Source organism: Bufo gargarizans, chromosome 2 (genome assembly GCF_014858855.1).
Source record: "Bufo gargarizans isolate SCDJY-AF-19 chromosome 2, ASM1485885v1, whole genome shotgun sequence".
Lineage (NCBI taxonomy): Eukaryota > Metazoa > Chordata > Amphibia > Anura > Bufonidae > Bufo > Bufo gargarizans.
The window spans coordinates 470,581,376-470,602,105 of NC_058081.1; the positions used below are offsets into that span (position 1 = coordinate 470,581,376).

At 42.3% G+C, this 20,730-nt stretch overlaps 1 protein-coding gene across 1 annotated transcript in view; it reads right to left on the bottom strand.

Moving 5' to 3' along the window:
- Positions 1-318: 318 nt before the first annotated feature.
- MPPED1 (metallophosphoesterase domain containing 1) overlaps positions 319-20,730 on the bottom strand; it is a 55,236-nt gene continuing 34,824 nt past the window's right edge. Inside the window, exons 4-6 of the mRNA XM_044277845.1 lie at positions 12,782-12,897; positions 5,341-5,454; positions 319-437 (exon numbers count right to left, since the gene is read on the bottom strand). Coding sequence (XP_044133780.1) covers positions 319-437; positions 5,341-5,454; positions 12,782-12,897 — 349 coding nt within the window. The remainder of the gene's footprint in view (positions 438-5,340; positions 5,455-12,781; positions 12,898-20,730) is intronic.

Here is a 20,730-nt window from a genome sequence, read left to right on the forward strand (position 1 = left end):
CTGTTCTTTTAAATAACAATAGCAGCATTGTTCGCTGTATGTAGCTCCATAGATATTGACTCAGGTGCAGCCCGATGACATCATTATGACGTCACAGTTCTTTCAACATTGTTTCTGAAAATGTCTGACTGACCGATGTCGCGTTCAGCTTGGCAATGATTTTCATGCTATAGGCTTACCCAAAAATATCCACTTGCATTCCTGCAAATTCCATAGTGGTTGTAAGTCTTCAAAGCTGGTCTGTACATCACACATGTATGTGGTACCCATGGACCAGCTGATGATGATGATGATGATGATGCACACATGTTGCTTAAATCACGTGTTCCTTGGGTTTGGCAAGTCAATAACTATGGGAGGATTTACTGGCTGATAATTGACAGTACATACTGAGGAGTTGACGTACGTGGTGGTTCCATCTGCCATGACGCCATAACCTACAACATAAGAAATACAATATCTGGGTTACTGCTGACCAAACTTAAGTGCTCTTTCGCTTTACAGTAGAGTTTGGTAAGGGCCCATGACACTTTCAGTCTGCCTCTGTTACTATCATCTATTATATGTGGTCACATTACGGTACTGTTTTAAGCATTGAATAGTGGTTAGAGACATAGCTAGCAGGAGGGGACAGTGGCTTCTGCCCACTTCCATGGTAGGGTCCACAGGACAAGCATCACTCCAACAGTATCGGTGGTTGCAGGACACTGATACAGTTGAGGCTTGTGGTAGAGCAGGGAGCTACAGTATATCCTCCCTGCTCCACCATTCTCTGTCTCGTGAGCCACAGGTCAATTCAGACCTACAGGATGCTGAGCCACATACAGGACATAAGCATCCCAGTGCAAGCCGCATGATGACATCGCTGCGTCGTGCTGCCTGTGCAGGGTCTCTAGCTTTCCAAAGAGCTCTCTGAGGTTTGAGGTAAGATGTGTGGCTTTATTATTTAATTAGGGGGGCGTTATTTTTTATTCAAGGGGCACAGGGGCATTATTATCTATTTAGTGACAACATAGGGGATTATGATTTATTTAGGTGGCACAGGGGACATTATTTATTCAGGTGCATTATTATTTTATCTGGGGACACAGGGGCATTATTATTGATTCAGGGTGGCACAAGGGGCATTATCATACATATTAAGGAGGCACATGGGGCATTATTACTTTTAGGGGGCACTTGAGGCATTAAGGGGGCATATATTTTTCTGAAAGGGCATTTATGGGACATTATTACTTTCAATGGGGCAAACATTGGGCATTATTATTGTCTATAAGCAAAAAGAGGCGCAATTACCTTATAGGGCACTGATGCGTCATTATCTAAGGCAGCAGTCCCCAACTTTTTTTTTTTTTTTGCAACAAGGACCAGTTTCATGCAAGACAATTTTCCAAGGGAGTAATACAGTACAAGCAAAGTGTATGAGATGAAAAATTTCATGCACACTTTGCTTTTTTTCTTAGCTGCATACAAAAAAAACATAACCAGAAAAAAAACTCCTCCTCGTACCCGCAGCCCGGCACCAAATCATCCAGGGCCCGGTACTGGGCCGTGGCCCCCTCTTTGGGACCACTGATCTAGGGGATAAAAAGGGCTATTCTTACCATCTAGAGGCGAATAGAGGGCATGAATACTATGTAAGTGGAACAGCATTAGGGTCCATTCACATGTCAGTAATTTGGGTCCGCATTCGTTCTGCAATTTGCAGACCTATTCACTTTCAATGGGGCTGGAACGGATGCAAATCCAGATTTCCTGGATCCGCATCCGCGTTTTCGGGATCCACATCTGTTTTTTCGGGATCCGTTTTTTCGGGATCCGCAATTTCGTTCATGAAAAAAATAGAACATGTCCTATTCTTGTCCGCAATTGTGGACCAGAAAAGGCATTTTCTATTAGTGTCTGTGATGTGCGGTCCGCAAATTGCGGATTGCACATTGCAGGTGTCCGTGTTTTGCGGATCCGCAAAACACTTACGGACGTTTGAATGGACCCTTATAACGTTGTGGGGGCACAAAAGATGACACTGTTATTGTGTGATGCACTAAAACAATATTGGGCGCTATGTATCTGGCCCTATAATTTTTGGGAGGCACTATTGTTTTTAGGGGTACTGTCATACTATTTTTTGGGAGGCACTGTTGTTTTCGGGGAAGTTGTGATGACACTATCAACCTGTAAGGGTGGTTTCACATCACATTTTTTGCCTCCATTTGATGTATACATTAGAAAAAAAGGATACAAAAACGCAGCACACCACGTTCTTGTATCCTCCAGAGGCCAGTAAAAAAAGAATAATTTTTTTATTTTTTTACAATTGTAGAAAAAGGTATAGGTGTTTTTTTTGTTTTTTTTTTTACAATGGAACTCTATGATGAACAAATGCCACTGCATGGCATCCGTCTGAGACATCCGTTTAACGTATACATTTTTGTATACGTTAAGCGGATGGGAAAAACGCTATGTGAAGCCAGTCTAATAACATCCAGATGTGAATTGTCTCTTTGTACCAACTAGAAAATCTATTTAAAATACTAAAAACATTATACTGAAAATTATTTAAAATAATTTTCAATATAAAATTAGCTACAAATGTAATACATTTTATTGATATTTAAATTTGTTAGAAATTTTTGTTTTATTTTATAAATGTTGTCAGTACAAAGCAAAATTTCACAAAGGATTCAGCTTCTATGCATTCTACACCAATGCTTTAAAATCCTTAATGCTTTTTACGGGATGCATTTTATTTTTCAGCGGTACCATGGGGAGTACATAGCATACTGATTAACGTTTATTAACCATTTACTGATGTAGTATAGAAAAAAAATATCCACCATTTGTTTTAACATTTTAAATCTTGCGATGTTCACCCTGTTGCATTAATAACATTTTACCTTATTTGATCGGTTACTAATATATAGGCGATAAATGTGTATTTTTAGTTGTTGTTTTAGTACTTTTGGAAAATATACTTTTCATGTTGCCGCATTCCAGATGTTTTTTTTTATGTTTCTGTCGATGTAGCCTCATAACTGAGGACAAGGGGCTTGTTTTTGCTGGGACAAGAGAACCATTTTAGAGTACATCTAAATTATTGATTAACTTTTATTATTTTTTGGTGTGTGAAGGAATGGCAAAAGAAGTTATTCTGCTTTTTCTTTTTATTGCCATAAGGCTGTGCTGTGTATTTTATATTGCCTATTATTACTTAGGCATAGATCACATTCTCTGTGTGACATACTATATGAAAAAAAACAGTTTCTTTGTCTAGTGATATTGTCAGAACCTACAATGGAAGCTCCTGCTGGATCCTCTGCCTCAGATGCGAACATCTATAATCTATCTGTTATCTATCTATCGCTGCCTGTCTATCTATCTAATCCTCCTATCCAATCTATATTAGTTACTTATCAATCTAACTTTCTCTAGTTCTTTCTGTCTCCCTATCAATAATAAATTGTCTTCTTCTTTAATACTGTCAGTGTATTGGTGGACTGGCGGTAGTGGTGGAATGGGATTGGAATGCCAGAACAGGCGACACAGGCTGGCAGCAAGGTAGTTTAGGGCTGAGATCAGGATAGGCTTCTTCTCCCCTCCATTGATGTTATACCTTTAAAGAGCGAAGGCTGGGGACTGGTGAATAGAAATAAATGCAGTGTGTTCCATCAGCAGCTGCTTTCCCAGTGCGTCCTGCCACCAGGTCTCCTCTGTCCCTCCCTCCATGCAGGCAGCAGCAGCCTGCTTGACGGTAAAGCCTCTCCCACTTTGCACTGCCTCCAGCTCTTAAAGAGCCAGCGTGCACCCTTATCTTCCCCAGCTAAGGGCTGACAACCTGGGGGTACATAAGGCATCTTTCCCTGTTGGAGTTTGCCTGAGCAATAGTTTTTCTTAGTGTGCTAGTTCATCTCTGCCCATTTACTGGTTCCTGATCCCCTTCTGCCTAACCTGACCTGTGCCTGACCTCTGTATCGACCCTACGCTGCCCGCCCAGAGCTTGGACCGTTTACCACACAGCATGTACTCTGCCTGTCCTGACCTTGGCCAGTCCCTCACTGTGATGCTAGACCCCTCGGTGCCCTGCATAGATGACTCTGCCTCCAATGAGTCAGCTGTCAATCGCATAGAGGCAGTAAATCTGGGAGAGGACTGAGGTCATTCACAATCACCACTCTTCACCCTCAAAGAACAGCCTGCCAGTGGAAACTACCTAAAGCCCCTGAAGGATGGAAGTGGGAGTTCCAGAGGTGACCTCATTACATGTCACTGATTATTGGCTGAGCCACTGAGGGCAGTGACGGGTGATTAGGAAGTCACTCCTGTCTCCTCTCCCTCCTTTCTATGCCTCTCATTATGGCTGGGAATGTACTACATGTGTCTCTAGTCAAGCATGGGCTGTTCCCTTTCCTGACGGCTCTGTGCTAGGTCACTGAGCAGCCATAGAAATGGTGGTGAGGTAATGGAGGGCCTTCAGCTCGAAACTCTGGCTAGGCAGCTGAACCCTCCAATTTTAGTCCAATTAAGGGTCCATTCACACGTCCGTTGTTTCTTTCCTGATCTGTTCCGTTTTTTGCGGAACAGATCTGGACCAGTTGCGTACCCATTCATTTTCAATGGGTCCTGAAAAAAAATCGGACAGCACAATGTGTGCTGTCCGTTTCCGTTGTTCCGTTCCGCATGTCCGAAAAAATATAAAACTTGTCTTATTATTATCCGCAAAATCGGATCCTGGTACAATACAAAGTCAATGGCTCCACAAAAAACGAATGACATACGGAAACATTTTCAAGAACAACGGATCTGCAAAAAACGGACCGAAATTCGGGATATAGAAAAATACTGACGTGTAAATGTAGCCTAAGGGTCCATTCACACGTCAGTATTTTTCTATATCCCGAATTTCGGTCAGTTTTTTTGCGGATCCGTTGTTCCTGAGAATGTTTCCGTGTGTCATCCGTTTTTTTGCGGATCCATTGACTTTGTATTGTACCAGGATCCGATTTTGCGGATAATAATAGGACAAGTTTTATATTTTTTCGGACATGCGGAATGGAACAACGGAAACGGACAGCACACATTTTTTTCAGGACCCATTGAAAATGAATGGGTACGCAACTGGTCCAGATCTGTTCAGCAAAAAATGGAACAGATCAGGAAAGAAACAACGGATGTGTGAATGGACCCTAAGTCTAATGAAGTTAACATTATTCAGAGTACATGTACCTGTCCCTCAAGGTAGAGGGTCCCAATGACCCAGGGTATTTATAGTGGTTATGGTTAGCATTATCTGGGCTTGGGGCCTACTCAGGTGATGAAACTGCTTAGGCTAACATTACCTACCTTCATGTATGTGGCCAAACACATGTAACCTCGGCTGGACTCTCCTCTGCACCGTGTTTAATAACTCTACACATCCCACTCTCTGTAATTTCTTTGGCACCCAATCCAAAAATCCTGCAACAAAATGAATATATCAGTGCTGCATGTCACCAACAACATATGTCAGAATAATAAATTAATAAAGTGGAAATGTCACATTGAACATGATGTCCTATTTGCCGGCTGTATGTTATACTGCAGATTGATATCTGGTAAATATGTTTTCATTTTCATGTTGGTTTCAAAATTCTGTGCCGATTTTATTTCTTAAAGCGCTACTAAACAAACAAAAAAAAAAGAACAACCAACAAAACTTAATATAATATCAGTTTTGTGTCTTTGTTATTTGCTCTTGTTTGGTAAGATCACGATTGCAGACCATGAAAAATACAATAGAAAAGCAGTGTATTGTTTTCTCACGCAGCCATGTCTTCTCCTCCTCCCCCTCTGAGGCTAGTGCACGTGAGCCAGGAGTTTAGAAAGAGGGGGCTGGGTTTAGTCTCGATAGTTTTTGTATACACAGTTAGTGTGGCCATTTTGTTGGAAGGAATTTCTTAGTAATAATACAAAATAGATTTGGTAATGGTGCCAGCCATAGTGCCAACAGTAGCAGCTGTCAGTGGCATAGCGTGGGTTGCCAGCACCCGGGGCAAGCCAAGTATTGCGCCCCCCCACCCAACCTGTGCCCACGCCCATTTTTACTGATAATTTAGTAGATATCACCTGCAGTCCTATGTAACACCACAGATAACACGGTGATAAGTCTCTGTGTACAGATAATGTAGTAGATGGGTGTGAGCCCCCAGAATTCAGAACACGCACAGTGTGACCTGAAGTCTGGGGCCAGGCTGCTACAGAGTGGGCCAAATTCTATATCCACCCTCCCATCACTACAGAAGATACAGGGTAATACATCACCCCATACCGCTTACATCCAGTGACGTCTCTTTGATGTAAATGTTCTCTTTCCTCATCTTCTCCTTTCAGACCTTCAGACCAGACTACCATTTTTCAGCTATTTCTCGTCTCTGCAGTTTCACTAAAAAAAAATCTTAGTTTACTACTTTTCCATCATCCTTCCATCTTTTGGACAAATCATCCTACCATCCCTAATACTCTGCCTGCCGTGCTCCCCAATACTATACTGCAGAAACAGATAAACCCCCTGATAATAGTAGTACCATGCAGATAGTGCCCTTTGATAATTATTGGCACACAGTGCCCTAAAATAACTGCGCCCAGAAAATAGTGCCCCTGACACTAATAGTGTAAACATAATGTCCCCAAAAGATAATTGTGGTAAGCTGATACTGTGCCAAGGTTCCTTCACAGTAATAGTGCTCCCAAAAGTCCCAATAGGAATAATTCTCTGCTAGAGTACACATGGTAGTAATAGTGCTCCTACAGTGCCCCCAACATGTCCCCACTGTGCCCCAGAAGTAATAATGCTCCCATAGTGCCCATACTAGTAATCATGTTCCTCCTAGACCCCCAGCAGTAATAAAGCCCACCATAATGCCCCCCAGTAGTAATAATTCTCCTTATAATGTGACAGTGCAAAAAATACCTCCTTTTAATGCCCCCCAGTTGAGCTGATGTCCCCATAGTGCCCCCATAATGTGCCAGTATAAAATATCCCTATAGTGCTCCTCTCCTCCCTTCCTCCTAGTGCCCCCATAATGTACCAGTATAACATGCCCCAAATATAGTGCCCCAGTAAATGCCCTAATTTTCCCCCATAATTTGCAAGTATAAAATACCCCTTCTTAGGGCCCCCGTAGATGACCCCATAGTACTCCTCTCTCCCCTTCCCCATAGTACACACCATAATGTGCCCCAGTATAAAATGCCTCTATACAAAGCCACCCATATAAAATACTCCTCCTTTGTGGCCTCAGTAGATGCCCCCAATAATGTGCCAGTAAAAAGTGCCCCCATAGTGCCACCCAATAATGTGCCAGTAAAAAGTGCCCCCACGGTGCCTCCAAATAATGTGCCAGGAACATGTGCCCCCATAGATACCCTCACAGTGCCCCCCACTAATGTGCCAGTAAGATGTGCCCCCATAGATGTCCCCCAATCATGTGCCAGTGAGAAGTGCCTCCCATAGATGGCCCCCCAATCATGTGCCAGTAAGAAGTGCCCCCGATGGATTTCCCCCCAATCGTGTGCCAGTAAAAAGTGCCCCCCATAGATATCCCCCCAATCGTGTGCCAGTAACAATTGCCCCCCATAGATGGGCCCCCAATCATGTGCCAGTAGCCAGTATTGTACCATATAAAAAAAATAAACACTTAGGCCTCTTTCACACGGGCGTTGCGGGAAAATGTGCGGGTGCGTTGCGGGAACACGTGCGACTTTTCCACGCGAGTGCAAAACATTGTAATGTTTGGTACCCAAACCCGAACTTCTTCACAGAGGTTCGGGCTTGGGATCGGTGTTCTGTAGATGGTATTATTTTCCCTTATAACATGGTTCTAAGGGAAAATAATAGCATTCTGAATACAGAATGCATAGTACAATAGCGCTGGAGGGGTTAAAAAAAAATTAAAAAATTTTTACTCGCCTTAGTCCACTCGATCGCGAAGCCGGCATCTCCTTCTGTCTTGATCTTAGCTGTGTGCAGTAACAGGACCTGTGGTGATGTCACTCCGGTCATCACATGATCCATCACATGATCTTTTACCATGGTGATGGATCATGTGATGACCGGAGTGACATCACCACAGGTCCTGTTCCTCCACACAGCTAAGATGAAGACAGAAGGAGATGCCGGCTTCGCGATCAAGTGGACTAAGATGAGTAAAAAAATTGTTTTATTTTTTTTAACCCCTCCAGCACTATTGTACTATGCATTCTGTATTCAGAATGCTATTATTTTCCCTTATAACCATGTTATAAGGGAAAATAATAATGATCGGGTCTCCATCGCGATCGTCTCCTAGCAACCGTGCGTGAAAATCGCACCGCATCCGCACTTGCTTGCGGATGCTTGCGATTTTCACGCAACCCCATTCATTTCTATGGGGCCTGCGTTACGTGAAAAACGCACAAAATAGAGCATGCTGCGATTTTCACACAACGCATAAGTGATGCGTGAAAATAACCGCTCATGTGAACAGCCCCATAGAAATGAATGGGTCGGGATTCAGTGTGGGTGCAATGCGTTCAACTCACGCATCGCATCCACGCAGAATACTCGCCCGTGTGAAAGGGGCCTTATACTTACCTCCTTGGCAGTGATGCATAGCAGGCCTCTTCCGGCCTGTGTCTCACGCTGTACCGCTCAGGCAGCGCAATGACGCCATCGCACCTCCTGCAGCCTATCAGAGGAACGGGGAAGGGAGACGCCTCTCCCTCCCCTGCCCCTCAGCACATCCATCTGTATCGCTGTCCTGAGGACGGCGATACAGATAACTATGGGGATGAGCGCTTCCACAATGAGCGCTCATCTCCCTGTGACCTTCCACCGCCCCCCACTTGTGAGCAGGGCCGCGCCACGTGGGGCAGTCGCCTCACTTTGCCTCAAATGGTGCCCCCTAAAATTTTGCGCCCGGGGCTTCGGCCCCCCGCCCCCCCCCCCCCCACGCTATGCCACTGCCAGCTGTAGTGTATATATAGCACCATCCATAGTATATACAGCTGAATATATAATCTGCCCAGTTACACAGTGATGATTCCTCCTTTCACAGCTTTTCAGCAGCTTTGGAAGGTTAGGTAGCATGTGGACGTCTGCTGGAGATCAAACTACGTATCTAGTATATACTCACGGTTCTCCTGATGTGTGTGTCTATATATATATATATATATATATATATATTATATTTATGGATATAGTGTATACAGAGTGCAGAGTGCAGAGTGCATGTACCAAGCGTGACCTCCATTACATCTCTGCAGAACTTGCTACCCAACTTTCCCAGACTGCTAAATTCCAAATCTGCCTAATTATGTATTGATAAATCCATTCCTATAGCTAGACCAACTTGCCTTTCAGGGCTCTGGAAAAGCTGAGTGACAACACTGTGCATTGGTGACAACAGAGTATGTTGTCCTGGTACCATATCATAGATGCACACAGCACATCAGGGCAGCATTGTGAGTATTTTATATAGCCACTATGCCACATCACTGCCCCATGGAGACTGTTACCCAGCTTTCCCAGAATGCCAGATCAACTTGTTTATGAATTGGTAAATCCCCACTATTATAGAATACTTAGCTGGATTTGTTAGCCAGATACCTGGAAAAGCTAAGTAAAAATCCCAGTGACAAATCCACCATACTGTAGCATAGCTAGAGTTGTCATTCAGGGACCCGGAATAGCTCAGTAACACATTATGTGGATCCGTAATAGGGACCGCTAAATACTTATTGTTCCTAAATAAATCCTCTCCTTACTTCCAAATAGTGCTATAGCTAGGCAGATTTGCCTTTCAAGTTCCTAGGAAAGCTGAGTTAAAACCATGTGGAACTGTAATAGACCCCATATGAGTGCAAATATGCTCTGACTGATGGGGGTATTGATTAAATGCAAAGAAGTCGATGTTAGGTTTCACTAACATCTGTACTGGAGGAAACATCAGCTGCTTTTGTTGCAGAGTTTGTAAAAAATATAGGACAGAGTAGCACTGCCTGCTGCAGCTTCTTGTCCGGTAAATGTCGTGTTTTCTCATATAAACTAGATCCCATTACAAGCACCCATTTTATAGTCAGTATGTACGGTCCGTCATGAGGCATTCATTTATGGGTCCATTCACACGTCCGCAAGTGTTTTGCGGTCTGCAAATTGTGAATACACGGACACCAGCCATGTGTGTTCTGCATTTTGAGGACCGCGCATGGCCAGCACTTTAATAGAAATGCCTTTTCTTGTCTGTGGACAAGAATAGGACATGTTCTATGTTTTTGCGGAACGGAAGTGCGGATGCGGACAGCACACTGTGTGCTGTCTGCATCTTTTGTGGTCCCATTGAAAATAAATAGGTCCGCACCCGTTCTGCAAAATTGCGGAACAGATCCGGACCCATTTCACACTATATGCCATCAATTTCCCAGATGGAAATATTATTTTGCACATTGGGTGAAATTGCTCCCTTAAAGGGGTTTTTATCATGTAGAGAAAGTTAATACAAGGCACTTACTAATGTATTGTTATTATCCATATTGCTTCCTTTGCTGTCTGGATTCATTTTTCCATCACATTATACACGGCTCGTTTCCATGGTTACAGACCACCTTGTAATCCATCAGTGGTGGTCGTGCTTACACAATATAGGAAAAAGCACCAGCCTATGTGCGCTCCCATGGTCCTGGCTACCAGAGAGGCTGACGCTTTTTCCTATAGTGTGCAAGCACGGCCACCGCTGCTGGATTGCAGGGTGGTCTGTAACCATGGAAATGAGCAGTGTATAATGTGATGGAAAAATTAATCCAGCCAGCAAAGAAAGCAATATGGATGATAATAATACATTAGTAAGTGCCTTGTATTAACTTTCTCTACATGATAAATGCCACTTACTGAAGTGAGACACCCCTTTAAGATTGTTTCTCATCATAGTCTAACTTAAAGGCAGGGGCATAACTACCATAGCGGCAGACCATGTGACTGCTATGGGGCCCAGGGCAAGAGGGGTGGCCCAGTCTTAGTTGGATTATCTCCTCTTCTACTGGAGATGAAAACTTGGTCAGGACTCTACCCTCTAAAGGAACAACTTTTAGCAAATGAAGCAGTGGAAAAATGGCCCAAGAGTCATTGAAAGGGGTTTGGGCAGAAACCCTTCTGTCCTGTGTGGGGGGCCTGGTGTCATCCTTGCTATGGGGCCCTTACTTCTCTATGTACATCACTGCTTAAACGGGTTGTATTACTTCAGCAAATGACATTTATCATGTAGAGAAAGTTAATACAAGACACTTACTAATGTATTGTGATTGTCCATACTACCTCCTTTGCTGGCTGGATTCATTTTTCCATTGCATTATACACTGCTCGTTTCCAGGATTTACAGCCACCGCTGCAGTGCAGATAGGAGGCGGCTGGGATGGGAGATGCTGCGCATGCTTGCCTATGCCCGCTACCATAGTCACAGCCACAGGAGAGGCCTGCGCTGAGAGGCCAGCGCATGACCACCATTGATGGATTACGGGGTAGTCGTAACCCTGGGAAAAGTGCAGTGTACAATGTGATGGAAAAATGAATCCAGCCAGCAAAGGTGGCAATATGAACAATAACAATACATTAGTAAATGCCTTGTATTAACTTTCTCTACATGATAAATGCAATTTGCTGAGTAACACAACCCCTTTCAAGTCCCCGAGGCTTGGTCTGAAAACTAATACCTGATCACTGTTATCTGTGCAGTGGATAACTCCTTATGAATTAAAGGGGTTTTCTCATGAATATATACGGTATATAGGGGCAGCAAGTGTCACAGCAATTAATTCTCTAAACCTTGAAATCAGCATTTATCATCTTGGGGTAAGGGGTCAATCACTGAGGAAATGGAGGAGCCACTTCTAGTCAGACACATATGGCCTTCCATTTACAGGAGCCACTTTTATGGAGGACCTGTAGAGGTGGCGTTAAGTGGGGCCCCCTTTATGAGACTCGTATGGGTGTATGGGGAGGGCTCTTCTTAGGAACAAAAGACAAAAATTGTCAGCAAGTTAGCAGCAATTACGTTGTCCTTAGGACATATTCCTCATACATTGCGAGATTTTTTTTTTATATCAATATGTCTGATAGCTGAGACGATTCTGCGCCTTTTTTCCTATCCTAGTTACATGACCCACACATAAGGTATAAGAATTTACCACACAATTCCCAGTAACATTACTATGGCACAGTTTGTCTCAGCAGTGTAAAGGTTAACTCCTATATGCTGGATGACAGTCACTCCGCGCCGAGCACTTTCATCAGCGTCTTTTACATGCAGTAAATACGAGTCTAATTGTTCCCTGACAGTCTCCATCCTATAGAATGAACCTCATTGGCTTTCTTTCTGCGCTTCCAAATTTATCATCTGTTTCAAAAGCAGCTGCCATCAAGAGGAAGACAAAAAGGATAAAACCGCTTCCTAAATGCCACTTCCTACTTTCAGAAATCAAAATGTCCAGAGGACTGTAGAGCTCTGGCGCCAATGGAAAATGATCAAATAGATTTATTTTAAGATGACGTTCCACTGAATATGACACAGTATTTTAGTGTAGCTCATGTTGTCCAGCCTTTACTAAAGGATGACCTATCCTCAGGATAGGTAATCCGCAGCTGATCGGCGGGGGTTCGACACAACAAACTCTTATGTGGCAGAGGGACCAATTATGACTGTTATGGCTGTGGGAAAGCTTAAAATGTCATTTTTTTTTTTTTATGTGTTTGTGTTCTATTTCAATCTTTTCTTACCAAGGGGTGGTCCATGTGTTACAAGGATGTCTGTGCTTTCTGGAATGAGGTTCCACTTGTCTAATAAAGCCTGCCCACGAGGGAGGTTAAATCCCCATCCATAGAACCACGGCTGCCTGTAAATGAAAAGAACATGTCATCAGAAACTGCCCCATTTGCTTCAAGCTGCAATACCAGATACAACCCCTGGGCAGGTGTGGCGCTGCTTCTGGAAGAAATGAGCCATATTTTTCTAAGGGTCCATACACATGACCATATTTTTTCCCTGTCCATTTCTCTTTTTTTTTGTATGTGGGTTGTATGTGGAACCAGTCACTTCAACGGGGCCGTAAAAAAACGGAAATTACTCTGTCTGCATTCCGTTTCCATTTGTCCGCATGGCTGTTCCACAAAAGACGACAACATGTCCAATGATTGTCCGCATTACGGACAAGGATAGGAAAGTTCTATTAGGGGCCGTCCCTTCCGTTCCACAAAATTTGGAATACACACGACCATTGAACGTTTCACGGTCCTGAAAAATGGGGATCCGCAAAACAAGGACACTAGCCGTGTGCATTCCGCATTTTGTGGATCAGAAGGGCCGGCCCCTAATTATGTATAATCGCTTTATTTGCAAAAAGAGAATGCTACATTATTGTGTGATTTATGCCTCCTTATATGACTGCCACGCAAGATGTGCCTTCCTGGGGTGGAGATTATGCAAATGTCCCACCAAAATGGGTGTTTCTGGGGGGGAAAAATTGTATGCATTCTTAAAAGAGTTTACTATGGTGTTTCACAGATATACTCATGTAGTTGCTTATCTCATGTACATCTTCCCCATTATTATTATTTTTTGTTTGGACTCTCCTGACATTTTCACCATTAAACCAATCTTTTTTTTTTTCCATCCTGTATGTAGCACTTCCTGTTGCTGTATCCAACCAAACCCATGATGCACTTCTCCTTTCTCTGACACAGCTCCAGCACTGCCTCTAACAATATCCAGCTAGTTTATAGCTCCTCCCACTCAGATAAACACTCCTCCCTTTTCACCGCCCCTGTCGCTGCTTTGACACGCCCATGGACATAAAATCACAGGAAATGGGAAAGAGCTGCATGGACATGGTCATGTGACCACTGCCCAGAACAGAAGATAGGAGCAATAAAGGCAAAAGAACAAAATGTCGATGTAAACTAGAAAACCCCTTTAAAATGTATCATGGATGGTGATTCAAATATTAGATGGTCCGATCTATGTTACTAAAATCATCCGTTTAACACAACAATCAGATATGAATTATTTTTTGTGGTTACTCTTTCCACCCCCCACCTGCCCCGTAGAAATGTAACTTTTAGATAACTTATAGAGGAGAATATTGAGGTGAAAAAAAATTGTTGCTCACAATTGAACTCACCAACAACCAATCAGGTCCTGTGGCTTATTTTTCTGCTCTATGCTTGAACATGAAAGCAGCAACCTGATTGGTTGTTCTGGAGAATCAATAAAAATGTATAATTACCACAACATACAGCACAAAATTCTGCTCATTAATAGTTTAAGATTTGTTCCTCAATTACGAAAGAAAGACACCAAAAGCTGAATATTCACAATCTCACTCTAAGAAATTTGCTTTTCTTTTCTGAGGTAACCATTCGAATAAATTTCATACTCAGAATGATGGTTACCATGGAAACCATCGAATATTCTCTTCTCAGAAACAGATGTCTCATTTAGTGGAAAATTAGGATGTAAAATTCAAACCCTGGGGAAAATTAATGCAAACTTTACCTATAGTCCGAGGTCTCCTATAAAGGGCTGGCGACAGCGAGCAAAACTAGTCTGACCATGGAGTGATATCTGTTATTTTCCAGTAACCTTCATATTTATTGCCTATTAACCACAATGATAGCTCCGGGGAAGCCTTTATTATCCCACATGGCCTGCAGCAAAGTATTATTAATCCCTATTTACTTCTAAATGCTCCTACAATCGTCTCCATTAATTGCAGAGGTCGTTTCGAGGCAGAAAATCTGAGTTTCAGGCTGAGCTCACACACGGCCAGTTTCTGCAGTTTTGTCACCACAGTCACAGTATATCCAATGTCCCTGACGCCTGGTGCCATCTCTGGACCCTCTATTTTGGATAACAGAACAAAACGGCCTGTTAAAACTACAACTGATTCTTCCACAACCTCCAGAGCACACTGTTGTGGGGGAAGCTGAGGAGAACACACTGTGTAGGGCAATTTGTAGCTGGCACACTTATTGGAGTATATGTGGCTGGCACACTGTTGTGGGGACATCTGGGATGGACGCACTGTAACTGACACACTGTTAAAGGGACATGTATGCATGACACACCATTCTTGGGGTCAGGGGCGTAGCTTAAGGCTCATGGGCCCTGGTGCGAGAGTTCAGCTTGGGCCCCTCTTCCCTCAGTGCCTTGTGGCCAGGAGCAGGGGAGCACATAGCCTTTGTGCTCCCTGAGGCAAAAATTGAAACAGCACTCCTCCCATGTCAAATTCTTGACCTAACCCCTTCCCTCCAGCCAGAGGTGTAACTTGACCAGCATGCACTTTCTATAATACCGGTGTCTTCTTATGTGGCCCAAGGGTCTTTGGGCCCCCCCAGGCTCCTGGGCCCAGTAGCGACTTCTACCTCTGCACCCCCTAAAACTACGCCCCTGCTTGGGGTATCTTTGTCAGCAGAGACATTGGGCCAGATTTATCATTAGCTCAAGTCAGAATAATGGAGTGAAAAAGTCGCAAATTTTTGCGCAATTGCTTAAACTGCGCAAAAATTTGCGAAATTTTTTCTGCTCTGCACTATGCTCGCCAGTTTTCTGAAAGTGGGCGTGTTTTCTTATGTAAATGAATCTCTAGATAGATTTACTATTGGGACTATTTAAAAAGTCGCAAAAAAGTCGCAATTTCACTCCAGTGAGGACCATGCTTATCTTATGAGACTTTTTAATAGAACATGCGACTTTTTCATAAAAACGTGCGACTTTTTCATAAAGATGTGCGACTTTTGTAAAGCTGCTTACTGACGGATAAACTGCTACCGTCAAACCACATTTATTACAGTCTTAAAGGGCCGATCATAAATCTGACTTGGCTAAAACTGACTTTAGCCATATGTGAAAGTGGAGTGAGCTGTCAGAGTCAGTGATAAATCTGGCCCATTGTTTGAAGCATCTGGGCCACAATACTGTAGTAATCTTATATGGCAGAGGGACATTTGAAAACCCTCGGGAAGCAGGGACTTGGTGAAACTGCTAACCATGTGTCTGTGTGTAATTGGGGTATACTTGGCTGAGACCCTTGTAAAAATATCTGTAGATTATAGTAAGGAACTTTGGGGCTTTGGTCCACCGCACATACCGTATGACACACTGCATATACCGTTTTACATGTGTTAAGATTGTTGACCCCTGAATGTTGGAGAGTATTCTGGTAATATGTGGATCTGCTATGTGGTTTTCCATGTTTTAGCAATTCTACCTCTGCCAGAGTACACACGTTTTTAACATAGGTGGTGGTGTATCCAGAAGCAATGGTCACTTACTGTAGCAAAGAGGCTTCAGGGTAAATTAAGCATTACAATGAAATCAATGGGCTGTCAGTAGAATGCATGGTGGAACCTGGTCCTCAAAAGAGAGAGATGTTCCTATACCAGTTCTGCATTATGGCTCATAAGATATACCATAAAAACCTGATAGGAGCAAGTGCCACGTGTGGGGCTATGGTCACTTCTTCATTAACATTTATGAGGAAAGCAGACAGTATAATTCTGTGAGCCAGGGTCATTGGATCCTGTTCTCCCTCACTTTTTGAGAGTCCTAAAGGATCCACCACTTATCAGGCATTTGTGGCATAGCTTATGGATATGGCATAAACAGTTAAGATGAGAAAATTAGAGTTGAAATGTTCTCCATGCACATTTACAATTGGTCTTAATTAAATATTGTGAACAATTTTGTACTACAGGGTTAAGTTTTAGTCTATCAGCTGAGTATCTTACGCTCAATTTCACACTGAGTCCATCAGGTTGCTGCTCTGATGGCTAGATGTATAGCCCTTAACTCTTTACAGCTTATAACCACTCATTTGTGTAAAAAGTCGAAGGATCCAGCTTCTGACAAAACGATATCCTTTTTTTCGATGCAGTAAAATCCATACAAAACAAGACGGATGCAAAATCGACGCACTTTGGATCTCAAGTTAACAATCCTTACTCATTACTGAATAAAGGGCAACCGCAAAAATACAAAATACAGTTGCAAAAAGCAGTGAACCATAGTTTCTCTTGTGGCATTTGGTCCATACAGTAGGCCTCATACCTGAGACAAATATGATCCGCTTTCCCAAATCCCACATTTCCTGGGTCTTTACAATGTTCTGCGCAGGGCGGTTCAGCCGCTCATTTATCCAGCTACTTGAATAATTTATACATTTATCCCAACTGCACTTGAGCACAATGACCTCAGTGATAAGAAAGGATGCACATGGCAGGTATTTTCTTCCTACCGCACTTATAAATATATACATATGACAGTGAAAGGAACACTAGCGTCGCGGTTATTCCCACTTGTAGCAGATAAAACCACAGTAATCATGACATAATTCCTGCTGCGTGCGGCTGGCTGCGGGCAGCGCGCTCAGAATAAATGAGATTTGTCATTCACTCAGAAGGAACAGCAGCCTTAATACTGAAAGCTTTCACTGGCTACCTCTTAAGGCATCAATCTGAAAACTATTTTGTGGAACTGTGCAACTTCTCCCAGGGAGATAAAAATTATCTAAAGTACAATGCAAAAAATAAAAAAAAATAAAGAAAGAACATTGTAAAAAGTAAAAATGTTACCAGTACTGTGCTGTCAATGAAAATGTCAATCAGTTACACCAACAAAGTACTAGACACAGCACCCCCACAATAGTAGCAGCTACAGAAACCTAATAGCAGAGGCAGTCATAACAAATGAGAAGTAATTCTAGCTGCATTGTCCCCATAATGAAGCAATCACAGTGAACCAATGATATTCCCACAGTGCCCCATAACAGTACCAGCCACACCTCCCCACAACCAGAGTGCTCCCAAACTAATTCCATACAAAGTGTCACCATAACAAACTGGACTTGTTGCCCCAATGATAGTGTCAGATACTTCCATCTTTAAATGAGAGGCTTACACCTCCCTTCATAAAACCCCCGAAAAGAACCAGTCACATTTTTCACATGACAAAGCCTGCAAAATAAACCCAACAACAGTGCCTTCCCAATAACAAATTCAGTCACAGCACAAGGCACAGTAAACCAATTATATTGGCAGACAACTAAACTCACTTAACCATGTAGTGCGTTGACTGCAGCAACTCTTACTGGGCAACATGTCCAAAAATTTTAGGCTTACCTAATATATGCTGAGCACTGTAATGAAAGGTGAAATGTCTATATGTCACTGGCCACAAAATGATTAATTTCTTTAGAAAAAGCAATCAACTGCTGTATGTATTGGAGCAAGAGTATTATTATCCCTTATTACCAACTGTCCAGTTATCAAACTCATTTTTGCCTAATACCGTAAATTACTAGACAGTTTTGAAAACTGGAACAATAGATGAAAGAATAAAACATATTTAAAACAATAAAGTATAGTTCTTTTATTTTATTACTGTTTTGCTTTTTGTTTTATATGGCATTTTATTTTGTCTCTCTTTTTACATTTGACAGCACTGCACCTTTTCTATTAAAGCTTAAAATTGTAAGACCCTTAGATATTGTATGCCCTACAAGAATCCATAGTCTTTGTGTTTAGGCATTTGACTGATGGAGGACAGAGTGAGGTGTATTTAACAAGACTGGTGTTCCAATACCCCGAAACAGCTGTCTGCAGATGAGGTGCTGGCTTATTTAATATCCGAGTCATGTCTCAAGGCCTATTTAAAGGGTTCAACATTGACTTATAGGATAGCTGCCTTACATCCCTTTCTTCCCAAATGCGAGTCTTGATCCCTCTGCACCGGCGTGAGATGTGCATAAGTTATAGTAAATCCACTTTTCTAAGTTTAAAAAGTCACAGATAAGTGCTCACATATGGTGCTCACCATAATTTGCAACTTGTTTATGCCACTATTGTACCGCAAATATATTAATAAATGCCCCTCAGAGTGTGTATGCTGGGTTTCCTACATATAGGGGTGTGTCTATTCTCAATATGCACCCTAAATGCAAGGTGAGAGCAAGGGTGAGTGAGTAAACATAGATTAACCCCATGGATCTGTGTCCATGCACACGTGACAAATACAAAAACAAATTTTCATATAGAGGATTCTCTAATGATTTCTTACTAATGGAAGTCTTGTTTATTTTGTTTTTAAAAAACGTTTCTCTTTAAAAGGGAATACATTTTTTTAATTTTTTTGTGTTTTTTTAAAATTTCTTTTATGTGATCATACATTCTCAAACAGTATTTTGCTCTTGGGTAAGTACGGTATATGGAGTGGAACAGGCACTTTATCACCTGAAGCTGCAAAAGGGTGTTTCTATAGGTCAATGTGATGTTTAGATACAGTGCGCGATGAGACAATATATTGTATAAAAATATAGTTTTTTAATTATTAGAACATCCAATTCACATGATTAATCATGTGAATTTAATTCAATAAATATATTTTTATACGATACATTGTCTCATCGCGCACTGTATCTAAACATCTCATTGACCTATAGAAACACCCCTTTGCAGCTTCAGGTAATAGAGTGCCTGTTCCACTCCATATATTTACCTGGTACATCTCCTTAAAGGACTGTGGGGCAGTCCTGGCACAAGAGCACCTAGGTCCACTAGTAGTGTAGGGTGAGCCGCCATTTACTATATCCAGTATTTTGTTATTCACACTGGCCAGTAGATTATGTGCAGTAAGTTGACATTCCCTATTGTCTGCATGTCACTTATTAGCTTTACTGTGTAGATTGGGACAGTATGAACAGAGCCATATCATTATTACTAGAAGGGGGATCTAAGGCAGCTCTGTTGTATAATGCAGGACGGTAGCATTATGCACACAAATTAGGCTCTGTATGAAGCTCCTCTGTCACACACTGCTCTCTGCAGCTGTACATCTCTTCCTGCATAACTATATGAATACGTTTCTATCCATTAACTTTGCTATAAAGCACACACACCCTGCTGCACTGTCTATACAGACACTACAAAAAGGAAAACCTCTTCTAAGACATTTACTGCAATGAAAAGCCACAGGGATTTGTATGAAGCCGACAGAGATTTTCAATTGGGTATCTACAAAAAACACGGCTTTGCTGAGGAATGTAATGAGTCACAGATTGACTCCATCAGATTGTAAATTTGCAGGAAGATTCTTCTTAACCGGACAAAAATAATGCAAATTTCCATATTTATTTGTTATGTTCTCAAGTTGCAGCCGGGGCCACTGTAACTCCTGCAGAAACTGATTCCTTCTTCTAGTAAGTAATCTGGAAAACAATTTACTTCCAGATAGCTGAATCCTTTCTTTATTAAGCTCGCACTCCAGGTGGTTCATATCCTTCCCATATTTACAGTACACAGGCACGAGCTTGTCTGAACAGAGACTGCCTCCTGTATTTTGTTGGTGACATTTTTCTCTCTGGTACACAATTTTATTAGCAAAGAAATTGAAAAATTCTGTGGAAACACAATATGGTTGTTTCTTCATGACAACCCATGTCGGAATGCGTTATTAGATCATATGGACATCACTGAGGGGGTTGCTGTTTTGAGCTGTCCACAGATGGATGGCCATTCATCTGAATGGACGTCATGTAAGCTTACATTTCCCCTGCAGTGGCAACGCAGGGGCAGTGTTTGGCTAGACAAGCCTTCATCTCGCAAAATTAGCTGAGATGAGACAGCCCCTTTAAATTCATGAGTATACCAAAAAAGACCCTAATCTGCTAAAACCA